The sequence below is a fragment of the Echinops telfairi genome, unplaced genomic scaffold (assembly GCF_000313985.2).
Source record: "Echinops telfairi isolate 266 unplaced genomic scaffold, ASM31398v2 ScPeMD7_1;HRSCAF=3_0, whole genome shotgun sequence".
NCBI lineage: Eukaryota > Metazoa > Chordata > Mammalia > Afrosoricida > Tenrecidae > Echinops > Echinops telfairi.
In genome coordinates this window covers 381,841-393,374 of record NW_022103896.1, presented here as the reverse complement: position 1 = coordinate 393,374, position 11,534 = coordinate 381,841, and the positions used below count along the sequence as shown (strand labels likewise).

At 58.4% G+C, this 11,534-nt stretch overlaps 2 protein-coding genes and 1 pseudogene across 2 annotated transcripts in view; 2 read left to right on the top strand and 1 right to left on the bottom strand.

Moving 5' to 3' along the window:
* The window catches only part of FBXL6 (F-box and leucine rich repeat protein 6), a 3,472-nt gene extending 3,276 nt beyond the window's left edge, over positions 1 to 196 (bottom strand). Inside the window, exon 1 of the mRNA XM_004697597.2 lies at positions 98 to 196. Coding sequence (XP_004697654.1) covers positions 98 to 196 — 99 coding nt within the window. The remainder of the gene's footprint in view (positions 1 to 97) is intronic.
* Positions 36 to 2,037, top strand: SLC52A2 (solute carrier family 52 member 2). Its single transcript, XM_004697596.2, has 4 exons — positions 36 to 324; positions 408 to 1,290; positions 1,371 to 1,494; positions 1,595 to 2,037. The coding sequence occupies exons 1-4, from the start codon at positions 195 to 197 to the stop codon at positions 1,805 to 1,807; spliced, it is 1,350 nt and encodes a 449-aa protein (XP_004697653.1). The 5' UTR covers positions 36 to 194; the 3' UTR covers positions 1,808 to 2,037.
* A 4,713-nt stretch (positions 2,038 to 6,750) lies between these two features.
* Positions 6,751 to 8,309, top strand: LOC101650696 (annotated as a pseudogene).
* Positions 8,310 to 11,534: the final 3,225 nt, after the last annotated feature.

Below are 11,534 nucleotides of genomic sequence, written 5' to 3'. Positions count from 1 at the left end.
CCCCGTCGCCACTCTCCTCCCCTGCATAGTCTCCAGCTTCGGGCCAGCGCACTGCCCTCTCCTCAGACTCCAGCCCTGTGCCCGGTCAAGAAGAGACGCTCCGCTCCCAGAAGAGGCCCGGGATCGTCCCCGGACCCAGGTGGGGAAGAGGAGTTGGCTGTGCGGGCCTCCCCTGAGGGTCCCCAGTGGGCTGCATGGCAGCGCCCCCGCTGGGCCGCCTGGTGCTGGCCCATCTGCTGGTGGCCCTGTTCGGCATGGGCTCCTGGGCCTCGGTCAACGGCGTCTGGGTGGAGCTCCCCGTGGTGGTGAGGGACCTCCCCGAAGGTGAGTGAGCCACAAGGGACGCCCTGATGGCTGCCCCAGGGCCAGTGACCTACAGGCCCCTGATGAGCCCCACCTTCTTACAGGTTGGAGTCTCCCCTCATACCTCTCTGTGCTGGTGGCCCTGGGGAACCTGGGTCTGCTGGCCGTAACCCTGTGGAGGAGGCTGGCCCAGGGCAAGCACGAGCAGGTCCCAATCCGGGCGGTGCAGCTGCTGAACGTGCTGGGCACAGCGCTGCTGGCCCCACTGTGGCACCGAGTGGCCCCTGTGGCTGGGCAGCCCCACTCAGTGGCCTTCCTGACCCTGACCTTGGTGCTGGCCCTGGCCTGCTGTGCTTCCAACATCACTTTCCTGCCCTTCCTGAGCCACCTGCCCCCGCCTTTCCTCCGGTCCTTCTTCCTGGGCCAGGGCCTCAGTGCTCTGCTGCCCTGTGTGCTGGCTCTGGCACAGGGCGTCGGGCGCCTGGAGTGCGCGCCTGCCGCCACCAACGGCACCCAGGGGCACCCCCGCTACTTCCCGGAGCGCTTCTCGGCCAACTCCTTCTTCTGGGCGCTGACCGCACTTCTGGCCGCCTCGGCTGCCGCCTTCCACGGTCTCCTGCCGCTGTTGCCATCCCTGCCTGTGCCGCCTGGACCCACCGGGGGCCCAGGGATGGGCCTTCGGGTGGGGGCCCCACGGGGTGGTTCTGAAGAAGAGGGGGAGGAGGTTTTGCCCTTGCAGGAGCCACCGGCCCAGGCGGCAGTCGCCACCCCCACCTCCGCCCCAGAGGCTCCCCACCTACTGTCGGCCCGAAGCGCCTGCCTGTTGAGCCTGCTGACCCTCACCAATGCGCTGACCAATGGTGTGCTCCCCGCCGTGCAGAGCTTCTCCTGCCTGCCCTATGGGCGCTTGGCCTACCACTTGGCCGTGGTGCTGGGCAGCACGGCCAACCCCCTCGCCTGCTTCCTGGCCATGGGCGTGCTGAGCAGGTGCGAGGGGTCCTAGCCCCCCTGAGGGAGGGCTCAGGGCCTGTGCAGGCGAGACTAACCCTGACTCTCCACTCCTGCAGGTCCCTGGCCGGTCTAGCTGGCCTCTCTCTACTAGGTGTGCTCTTTGGGGCCTACCTGTTGGTGCTGGCGGTCCTCAGCCCCTGCCCGCCCCTGGTGGGCACCTCTGCAGGGGTGGCCCTCGTGGTGAGTACCAGCTGACCCTACGTGTGTGTTGGGGGCTGTGAGCAGGAAGGGTGGCAGCCAGGGCTGGGCCGGGCTTCAGCCTATTTGGTTCCACCCTCAGGTGGTGTCCTGGGTGCTGTGTCTTGGCTTGTTCTCCTACGTGAAGGTGGCGGCAAGCTCCCTGCTGCACGGCGGGGGGCAGCGGGCACTGCTGGCAGCTGGTGTGGCTATCCAGGTGGGCTCCCTGCTCGGGGCCCTGGCCATGTTCCTTCCCACGAGCATCTACCACGTGTTCCGCAGTGGTGAGGCCTGCGGCGACCCGTGTGGCTCCTGAGCTGGGCAGCAAGGTCACCCGCACAGGCTGTTGTTACCTCTGCCTGGAGTGCTCCGTGCCCCTGGCTGCCCACGTACTGGCACACTCCGGACACCTAGTCACTCCCCAGGGGACTCTGGCACTCGGGCCATCGCGCGGATCAGGGCAGACCCCACCTACAGACTGGTTCCCCTGCCAAACCTAGGCACTTCCTGAAGGATTTGTACAATAAAGCCTTTTACTTTTGGTAACGTCTTAATCCTCACCTTCTTCTCTCCCACCCCCAGCCCTGCCTGTCTAGGAGTGGCCCCAGCTCACCCTCCTTCCCGGGGCTGGGGCACCAAACTGCCTGCAACCCTTAGTTTCTCTTCTGAGCCCAGAAACTAGCACCCCAAGACCTCTCCTTCAGAGAGCTGCAGAGGTCAGCCCTGGCTCTGCCTTCTGGACCTCCTGCTGCCCAAGGCACCTGGTTCACAGGTGGCCTCCCTTGGGGGAGGTGGGAACAGGGGTCAGGCAGGATGGAGTGGGCCCAGCCAGGGTCCCTGTTTCTCACCATGGCGCCTTGCTTGTCTGTGACTTAAGCGAGGGTTAGTACCAGGTGCAGGCTGGGTGAGGATCCTCAGAAAGACCGGGACAATTGGGGCCAGCCAGCCTGTCCATCTGGAGACCCTGCCCAAGAGGATTCCCCTGCACCAGCCCTCAGCAGTTGGAACCCTTTGATTGTTGGACCCTGTCAGGACTGGGGTCGTGGCACTGACCACAGCTGACCCAGGCTGGTGGCCTGGGGCTCCCCAGTGAACTAGACACCCCCTGGAAGGCTTATGTGGCTGAATGGGGCAGGTGGGACTGGGGTGCAGGCAGAAGCTGGCTCCTGTTGACTTGGGCAGGCAGGCAGCAGAGGCCAGCCTGGTTGTGACCTGTCCTGGCACCCGGCCCAGTCTCTGCCCCTGTCTTGAGGGCAGGAGATATGGAGGGAGGTGGCTCTGTCCTGGCCCCTCCAGAGCCAGTCCTGGACTTCAAAGGCTTCCTGCCCTGGACATGGCCACATGGGGACCTTTGAAGGGTTTCCTCTTCCTCCTCTTGCCCCTCCCTGTCTAAGCAGGACCCCTAAGAAGGATGAGGTGTCTGGGGGGGATTCCTCATTGGCCCAAACACGAGCCCTGGCGTGAGGTGGGCCAGGCTCCCAGCTGGCTCGGATGTCCTGTCCTGAGCCAGGAGGCCCTGGTGCCCCCTGCTGCCTGGTAGGGTTGTCAGCACTGGCCTGGGCAGCAGGGCCTCCATCCCCTCACGGAGGCGCCAGCCCTGACTTTGGGGGCTTCTTGCCAGCCCATCAATCTCTGAGGTGTAGGCCCCCTGGGCTCTCTGGGTGCTGGCAGACATGTTACCCAGCCCCAGGGCCACAGAGTTGGCCACCCTGGGTGGAAAAGTGAGGGACTTGACCTTGCGGCCAGGAGGCTGTGAGGCTACTGAGGCTTCTGGCCGAAGCTGCCCCTTGAAGTCCCCACAGCCCTTCCTGTTGAAGGCAGGCAGGAAGCAGGACTGGGCTCACCAGGAAGAGCCAGTCCTTGAGATGGGCCCAGGGGGCTCCTGGAGGCAAGGCCCAGCCCCACCCCCTTGGAGCTGGGCACACACTGGCCAGCAGCCAGACAGTGGTGGCCAGTAAGGATCACAACCCGCCCCTCAGAGTGGGCCTGGGGAAGTTAGACAACCCCATATGGTTAGGGATGTGGGCAGGACCCCAGTGTCTGGCCATCTCTAGAGGGCAGTCTTCAGGGGGCCAGTGCCTGACCCCTGAAGCCCCTAAACTGCCACAGAAAACTTGGCTCAGGACACTGGATTGGGCCACCAGGCCCAGCTGTCTGCCTTTGGTGGGAGAGTGTTGCCCCCAGGCTGAGATCTCCAGGGCAAGGCTGGCTCTTGTGGCTGGTGTGTGGAGGTGGAGGGCCTGGTCTGCAGGCCCTGCTCAGCCTGCCAGAGCCCCAAACAGGCCTGAGAGCAGTCCCACTGACCCATCTCTCAGAGCTCCCCACCTGCGCCAAGGATGGCCCTGAAGGAGCTCCCTCTCCAGTGGAAGCCAGAGGCAACCCCAGTGTTTGGGACCCCAGAAAATTGGGTGTGGGGCTGGGGGGACGTGTCTGCTACGGTGAGGAGTGGGAAGAGGTCTTAACTGATTGCACAATGGGCCCCTCTAGCTGCACCCCATCTAGCTCACAAACTCGCTGCTGGCCCACTCCACTCTCTGGGTCAGCCCCCCATTCTACGTTGTATGGGATTCTGGTGCCTGCCTGCCCCAGGACCCCCACAACCTCCATGTGGGCAAGCGTGTGACGGACCCGGCAGGCTGGTCACGCGCCCATGCTCTCGGCACCTGGGTTGAGCTGGGCAGCGGGGGCTGCAGAGCCACACCGACTCCCCATAGGATCTGCTTGTGGGCGTAGGACCAGACAGCCGTGGGAGCGACAGCTTAGGTGCCCAGCCCAGGACAGGGCCACCAGGGGCCAGCAGCGCTGAGCGTGCTGGGATCCCCTGGGATCCAGTTGAATTTGAAGACAGACTCAACAGTGATTTCCTCCCGTGTGTGAGCAAGTGTGCGCCGGGTTTCCTGCGTGCACAGTGGGGGGTCAGCGTGGAAATCCATCTCTCACATGCCCCCCTTCAAGTGCTTGGGTCAGCTCTGACCACAGGCCACCTTTAATGGCTTTCCTAGAGCACACTGTGACAGTGTGCTCTCCGAAAGTGCTCCTTAGTGTTAGGGAGGTCTGTTCCTCAGGGAAATGCCACTCAAAGCCATCCTGAGATGCCATCCCATGGTCCCCAGGATGCCAGAGCAGAAATCTGATTCCAGCAGGGCTGGGTAGGTGGTGGGAAATCAGAGCCTGTGCCTGCCGGGGGACTGACCCAGGAATGCAGACACCCCTACCAGATGGTCCTGCCATCCCACTACCTGCTCTGCTCCTAAGAGGAATGGAAAAGTACATCCAGAGCAGCATGAGTCCTAAGCCCCAAAGTGCCCACTAGTTGACCAGCGGACACACAGAATGTGGCCCATCCAGACAGGAGTGACATACACCGTGGCCTTGGAACACGAAATAATTCCTTAAAATAAAGCAGTGTCTCCCTCTCTATGTTTAATGTACCATCTATCTTCTCAACAGCCTGCTTCTCAGAAGAACCCTAACTGATATGTGAGGGAGTGTCGTGAACAGGCGTATGCTAACAAAGAGCCTAGGTGAAATGAAAAATTCCCAAGAAACACACAAATCACTAATGGAGGATTAGACTATCTAAATCCACCTATCGTACGTGAAGAGGCTAGCCTGGCAAAGGGACACTTCCCATCCAACTGCAATGCCCGGAATAACTTCAAAGGCTCTTCTGGCCGGAGCCTTTGAGCCTCCCACCACGCCCCGTGTTTTCCTGCCGGGTCTAGGGAAACTAGATGGTAGGGGAAGAGACAGGTTGGAGTCAGGATTTGGCCTGAGTGTGATTGCTCTAGTGCCGTAATTGCTAACCACAAGGGCAATGGTTCAAAACCACCAGGCACTCCACGGAAGAAAGATGGGTTTTTTTATTCCTGCTAAGAGTTACGTCTCTGCGGGAATGGGGAGCTGATAGCATTGATGATCATGTAACTCCACTCGATGGAATTGAACAACAGAATGGTATGTGAATGGATATATTGGATTGTGTAAAATATGTCAATAAAACTACTATTTAAGAAAAGGTCTCAGAAACTCAGGGGGCAGTGAGTTCCTACACCCTGCCCTGTCGGGTCGCCATGAGTCAACATCCACTCAATGGCAGTGAGGGTCCCCGCCCCCCTATTTATAAAATGAACCACCCAGAAGCTGCAAGGGCATGAGGTCCCACTACCAGCAAGAGAAAACAGCCAGAAGTGTGAGCTTGTCCCTTCCCATGGAGCTTCCTGGTCCCGGACACAGCTGTGACACCAGAGGGGCAGGAGCCGCAGAGCCAGGAGACAGAGGTGGACATCTCAAGATGGCCCATGGAGCAAGTCAATCTGAGTGCTTTAGAGCCAGGAGGCTAGCTTGTGCAGTGGGGTGCCTCTGGGCACTTAATTGGGGGAGTTGGATTTGCTGGCACAGAGCTGGAGCTGAGTGCAGAGTAGCATGCCCTTTGGGCATTTATTGGCAGCCCTAAGCTGTTTTCTAATATCGCCTGAGCAGTGCAGGGGTCAGGCCAAGTGGCTGAGGGCTAGAGAGAAACGTGCCTGCAGGCACAGAGGAGGAAATACTAACCTGACTGACGACTGTATCCTGAACCCTAGCTTCCTGAGTAAACCACCAGTGTGCATGTCTTCTGTGCGCACAGTGTGGCCCCTGCAATACAGAAGTCAAGGGGAGAGTGCACTTGGGCAGCACAGGCTGCAGTGGGAGGGACTGGGAGAGGAGCCTGGCCCAGGGCAAGGGTGACTCAGCACAGCCCCCCTCCCCCCTTGTGGGGTGGGCCCTGCTCTTTGTTCTCCCTCTTGACCCATTTTAAATTTGCTCTAGTCTTTGGTATTTTGCTTTTTTTTTTCTTATTGAGCTTTTTCTGTTTTAATTTGTTATTATTGTTGGGGGTTTTAGGTATTGTTTCTGTTTTTTAATAGGCTTTTGTGTATATGAAATCCAGGATAGGTAAATCTATAGAGACAGTAACTGGATGAATCATTCTTTGGGATGATGGCAGGGGAGGGGTGGGGCGTGAGGAGCTAAGAACAGTGGGTACAGGAAAGAAGACAATGTGCCGAAACTGATTGTGGCGATGACCGCACAGCCCTTTCCAGTATGATTGAACGGTTTAATTGTCTGATGTGTGAATTCTATGTTGAAACAACTGTTAAATGAAAGGGGGAGACGTTCCCACCGCCCCCACTGTTGCCCCAAGCCACTGTCCACGCAGCTCCAACCACCCAGCTTGGCTCCGAGGTCTGGCCACTGACCACTTGGCATTCTTGCAGCATGGCAGACGTTGACAACAAAGAACAATCTGAACTTGGTCAAGATTTGGATGATGCTGAAGAAGAAGAAGAAAGTGGTGAAGAAACAAAAATCCAGCGCGTCAGCTGACGGTTCAGATGATGCAGTTCTCGGGTTCTTGCCTCCCACCCAGAAAGACCGGAGGGGTTGATGGACACAGCAACAGAACACGTCCGAAGCTTGCTAGGGTAGGTCAAAGACAAGTGCTTGCTCTTGAAAACCTTCAGGTTAAATGTGCAGAGAGAAGCCACATTCCACGAGGAAGTTCCTGGTCTGGAAAGAAAGCAGGCTGCTCTCCATGGGCCTCTGCTGGTAAGAGTTTGTGCTCACCCATGCAGCGTCCGGATACCCGGAAGAAGCAGGCGAGTGGACACCAGATGAGGAGGAGGGGGCGATTGCAGAGGAGCTGAACGCAAAGGCCAAGGTGGAGGATGCGATGAAGGGTGAAGGAAAAGAAGACACCCCAACCCCACCCCCTGCCGCCAAGGAATCCCCAAATTTTGGTTCACTGTTTTCAAGAATGCTGACTTGTTCGGTGGTGTGGTTTGCCAACATGATGACCGATTCTGAGGCACTTCAAAGATATTCAAGGGATGTGCTCAGCCGCTGGCCAGCCTGGGAATTTTGCCTACTTTGTTTTGTTTCCCTTCGAACCCAATGAGTATTTCACAAATGAAGCATCAACAGAGACATCCCGGATGAGAGCTGTGCCAGGTAGTTCCAATCAATCCCTTTTCTTTGATGGTCCAGAAATCATGGGTGTGATAGGTAGGTTTATTGTGCCAACCTGGCCAATAGGAACATGTGGGATGAATCGGGTTGCAGTTTGGTTGGAGGGCAAAGAGATAAATGGCTCAGCAAGGCCCGCCCCTCGCTCTATTGCTCTCTGGTGACTGGACCAGACCAGTGTGTGCTGCTGCTTTAGCTGGTTCTCTGCCTCAACTTGGGAGCTACACTACCTGTGGGACAGTCAACCTGTGGATCTTGTTGCTAAAGTTTGAGGTTCCTTCGAGACCTGCTTCCCCACGCTGCTGGTTTGTGCATCGCTGCTGGTTTGTGCATCGCTTGAACTTGAGGCTGGTGGATCCTGTAGCCTTCCCTTGCTTGAGTTCAATATCGCATCCACGCCTGCTGCGCTAAGCTCCTGATTCGTTGAAGGACTTCCAGTATATCATTGTTCCACAGAAGTGAGTTGAACTGAACCCTCTGTACTGCTGTGTGGACTAATTTGCTGTCATATTCCTTCGTGCTGTATAAATCTGTCCATATCTCACAAGTGTCCTGGTTTTGTTTCTCTAGAGAACCCTGCCTGACACAATAGGTTATTCAGGTGCCAGGAAGAGTGGGGGGAGGGGAAAGTCGCATTGGAAACCAGTAAGAGGAAGCAAGTGCACACAAGGGCAGTGGGGCAGTTTCCAATGGCTCACGTTCACCCCTTTGCCCTCCTGAAGCTCCTCCCAGCGGGGGTTTGGGTGCTGCTGCTGCTGCTGTGCTTGGTGCAGCCCGTGAAGTTGGACACTTCCTCTGCTGTGAGTGTCTGACCCCGAGGCCCGTGTGATGCTTTCCTGGGGAGGCCATGGCAGATGGCAGAGGAGGAGGATGGTGGGGAAGCAGAGAGGAGGGGGAGGAGGAGGAGATGAGGACGTGAGGACGGGTCAGGACGCAGCAGGATGGAGAAGCCCTCTGCCCACGGCTTCGCTGGGAAGGCGCACTGCATCTTTGAGAAGCTTCGTCCAAGTGTGTTTGCTTGCTTGTCTCTGTTTTTGCCTAAAACAGAAATGTCAGGTCCTAAGAAGAACAAAAGAAGGGGTGTGTGTGGCTAGGTAAAGGAGGGTGAGGGTCGAAACATGCCTGCCCACTGCTGGGAGCCGGAGGGCGACAACGGCCCCCATGCTGCCCCGTGCCAACCAGGAAAGCACCAGCCCAGGTGACATCGAGTGGGAATTCCACTAGGCACGTTGAGAAAAGTAGCACAAACACGTCAATCATTCCTCCAGGAAGGAAAGGGGGGAAGCCCTTCCCTTCCAAACCCCACTGATGAGTTCTCTCACAAAACCAGACAACGTCAACACACCTGCCACCCGAATCCCTGGTGACTGTCGGAGCCTTGAAGGTCAGCAGGTGCCCAGCAGCACGGCATGGAGGCCAGGTGAAGGGCAGCGGGTTTCCACCAGGCCGGCAGGCTGTCCCAGCCGATAGAGATCAGTATAAGGCACCGAGTGGATCAAACTACATGGTGATCTCCATTGGCTCAGAAAAGGTCTTCGATAAAATCCAGCACCATTTCATGATTAAAAAAATACAAAGCTCAACAAACCGGGATGTGCACTTCCTCATCCTAATAGAAGCACTGATGCTAAGCCCACGACTAGACTAACATTCCACTTACTGGTGGGAGACTAAAACTCCCCCCACCCCCCAAGGCGGGAGCAAAGCCAAGATGCTGGCGCTCAGCGCCTGGCCCGCCTGGGGAGGCGGCTCTGGCCAGGGCGGGTCGGAAAGGAAGGAAAGGCGTGCGACCTGAGAACAAGAAGGTCCGCTGTGGACGGCTCGGGGGGTCCTGGTGGCGCCGTGGTGACGAGTGAGGCCACTAGCCCACAAGGCCAGCTACTCGGACCCACCAGCCGCCCCTCTGCAGGGGAAAGACGACGTGGCTTCCTCCTGCCAAAAAGAGCGACCATCTCAGAAGCCCACAGGGGGAGTTCAGATTGCCCGCTGGCGGTGCGTTTGGTTTGGCGGGTGGCACTGTTTCATGGGCGACAGGGGGCTCTGGGGAACCCACCGCCACTATGAGAACCAGACAAGAAGTCCAGTCAGGCTGCACGATGCAAGATCCATCTACAAAACCAGCTGCATTTCTCTGGCCGCTGCAGTGCAGGGAACACGGGTGCTTCTTCCTCAGAGCCTCGGGGCGCTGCCCAGTGAACCCTGTGGGGTCAGGGCCAGGGTGGAAACCTAGCAGCAAGAACGGCCTCGGGCAGCAGCACCTGTCAGCAGCAGGACACTGGCCAGATCCAGAGAACCGGACAATCCTGCTGTGCTCACTGCTTGCTCTCACCCTCCGGAGCTGCAGCCCCCGCCCCCCGCCGCACTGAGAGACAGGAGAGGTGGTCAAGGAGGTGGGCTGAGCTGTGTCCGCACCCCAGGGCCTCGCAGGTGGCAAGTCATCCTGCAGCAGAGGGCCCAGTCCTTTACGATGGACTTGCTCTTCCCGGGCCCACTGTGGCCCCTGCCCTCAGGCCCCCACTCCTCAGAGGCTTTGGAAAGTGCTCAGGAAGGGTCTGGGGGCCTCCTGCCTTGGGATGAGGACTGGCCCCGCGGAAGTGGCCTCACCGTGGCCCCCAGCTTCTGTCTGACCTTCAGAGGCTGCGGTTGGAGGGGGTACCAGCCCCCCACCACTAATCACGGGTTCGATAGGAGCAATTGTATGGTTGAGATATATAAAGATTACATTAAAGTCATCGCGAGCATGAGAGATATGAGAGAGATTGAAATAAAGGAGTTGGACACATTTCATGGTAGCATGCTCACTTCCTAGATGGCCGTGATCTTACCGGCCAGGTCCGAGCACAGCGTCGGCCGAGGCGAGGTGGGGCAGGGACCTGGCAGGAGGCTGGAGGACCCCGTTTCTTGCTAACCAAGGGTTATATCTACTTCAGGGACTTGATTGCAGGTAACCACGCATCACAGGAAGGGGCTGTACAATGGGCATAGGTGTGACAGAAAGGGGATGAGCTAGGGGTGTACACATGATAGGAAGGGGAGGAACTAGAGGCATACATGTGACAAGATGGGTGGACCCTGGATTCACAATGGCAGCCTAACCTTGGTCACCCTTGGGTGGGCTTGACCTTTCTGGGGTCTCCTACAAGGAAACAGACAACTACTATCCGTATCAGAAGTGAGTGGGTCCTACTTGTTGTGGGATAAACAGTGGTGTCTGCTTGCTCTAGATGGCTGATCACTCTTATGGAGAATAACCCCTGACCTACTTCTGATGACCCCCAAGTGTATAGTCATTCACAAGCAGCTAAGTTTGGCATATATCTGGAGGAGCCAACTTGGGAGAAATCCTTCTGTTTCCCACAACAGGCCTCCTGCTTGGGGGGGCGTCCCGTGCCTCTGCCTGAGCTCCATCCCTTCCCACACCCCAGGAGTCCCGAGGTCCCTGGGCTGGGAGGGAGCTTCCCAGGTCATTGCATGAGGTGGCCGGAGCGTGGAGAGGGAGGAGGTAAGGCCCAGGTGACCCCCTAGGCTGCAGCGCAGGGACCAGGCAGCAGGAGCTGTGACCCTGCAGAGGGGCCACTGAAGTTGCTGCTGTCTTCTGTTGGGGATGCCCCACTCTGGACGGGACAGAGGCGGGCAGGCCGTGGGGCAGGGAGGCACTGCTGCCAGCAGAGAGCCTGGGTGTGACGCTGGCCTGCAGGGGGTGGGGGAGCTTTGAGAGAAGGGAACACAGTCCTGCTTGCCTGGAGGGAGGGAGGGGACGACAGAAGGGGGGCTGAGGGGCAGGAGGAAGGGCTTCCTCTTTGCCCTGCTTTCATCATTCACAGCATCCCCACTACCCCCCCTCTCCCACGCTCTGCCCCAGCGTGCCTGGGGCTGTGCACCGCCAGCAGCTCACAGCCAACTGGACCCACGAGGGGTGTGTGTGTCTTGCCAGGCACAGTAGCGCCAGCCAGCTGCTTTGCAGAAAAGGGAGTCCCGAAGGAACTGGTGACACTGCCTGCCATGGAAGTCCTCCACAGACCCCATGGCAGTCTCAC

What these genes read in the sequence shown, in the direction of transcription:
- SLC52A2 (XM_004697596.2), top strand. Translation starts at nt 195, where the DNA reads ATGGCAGCGCCCCCGCTGGGCCGCCTGGTGCTGGCCCATCTGCTGGTG. An exon ending in GGTGAGGGACCTCCCCGAAG is followed by an intron (nt 325 to 407) that starts GTGAGTGAGCCA and finishes ACCTTCTTACAG; the next exon opens with GTTGGAGTCTCCCCTCATAC. An exon ending in GCCATGGGCGTGCTGAGCAG is followed by an intron (nt 1,291 to 1,370) that starts GTGCGAGGGGTC and finishes CCACTCCTGCAG; the next exon opens with GTCCCTGGCCGGTCTAGCTG.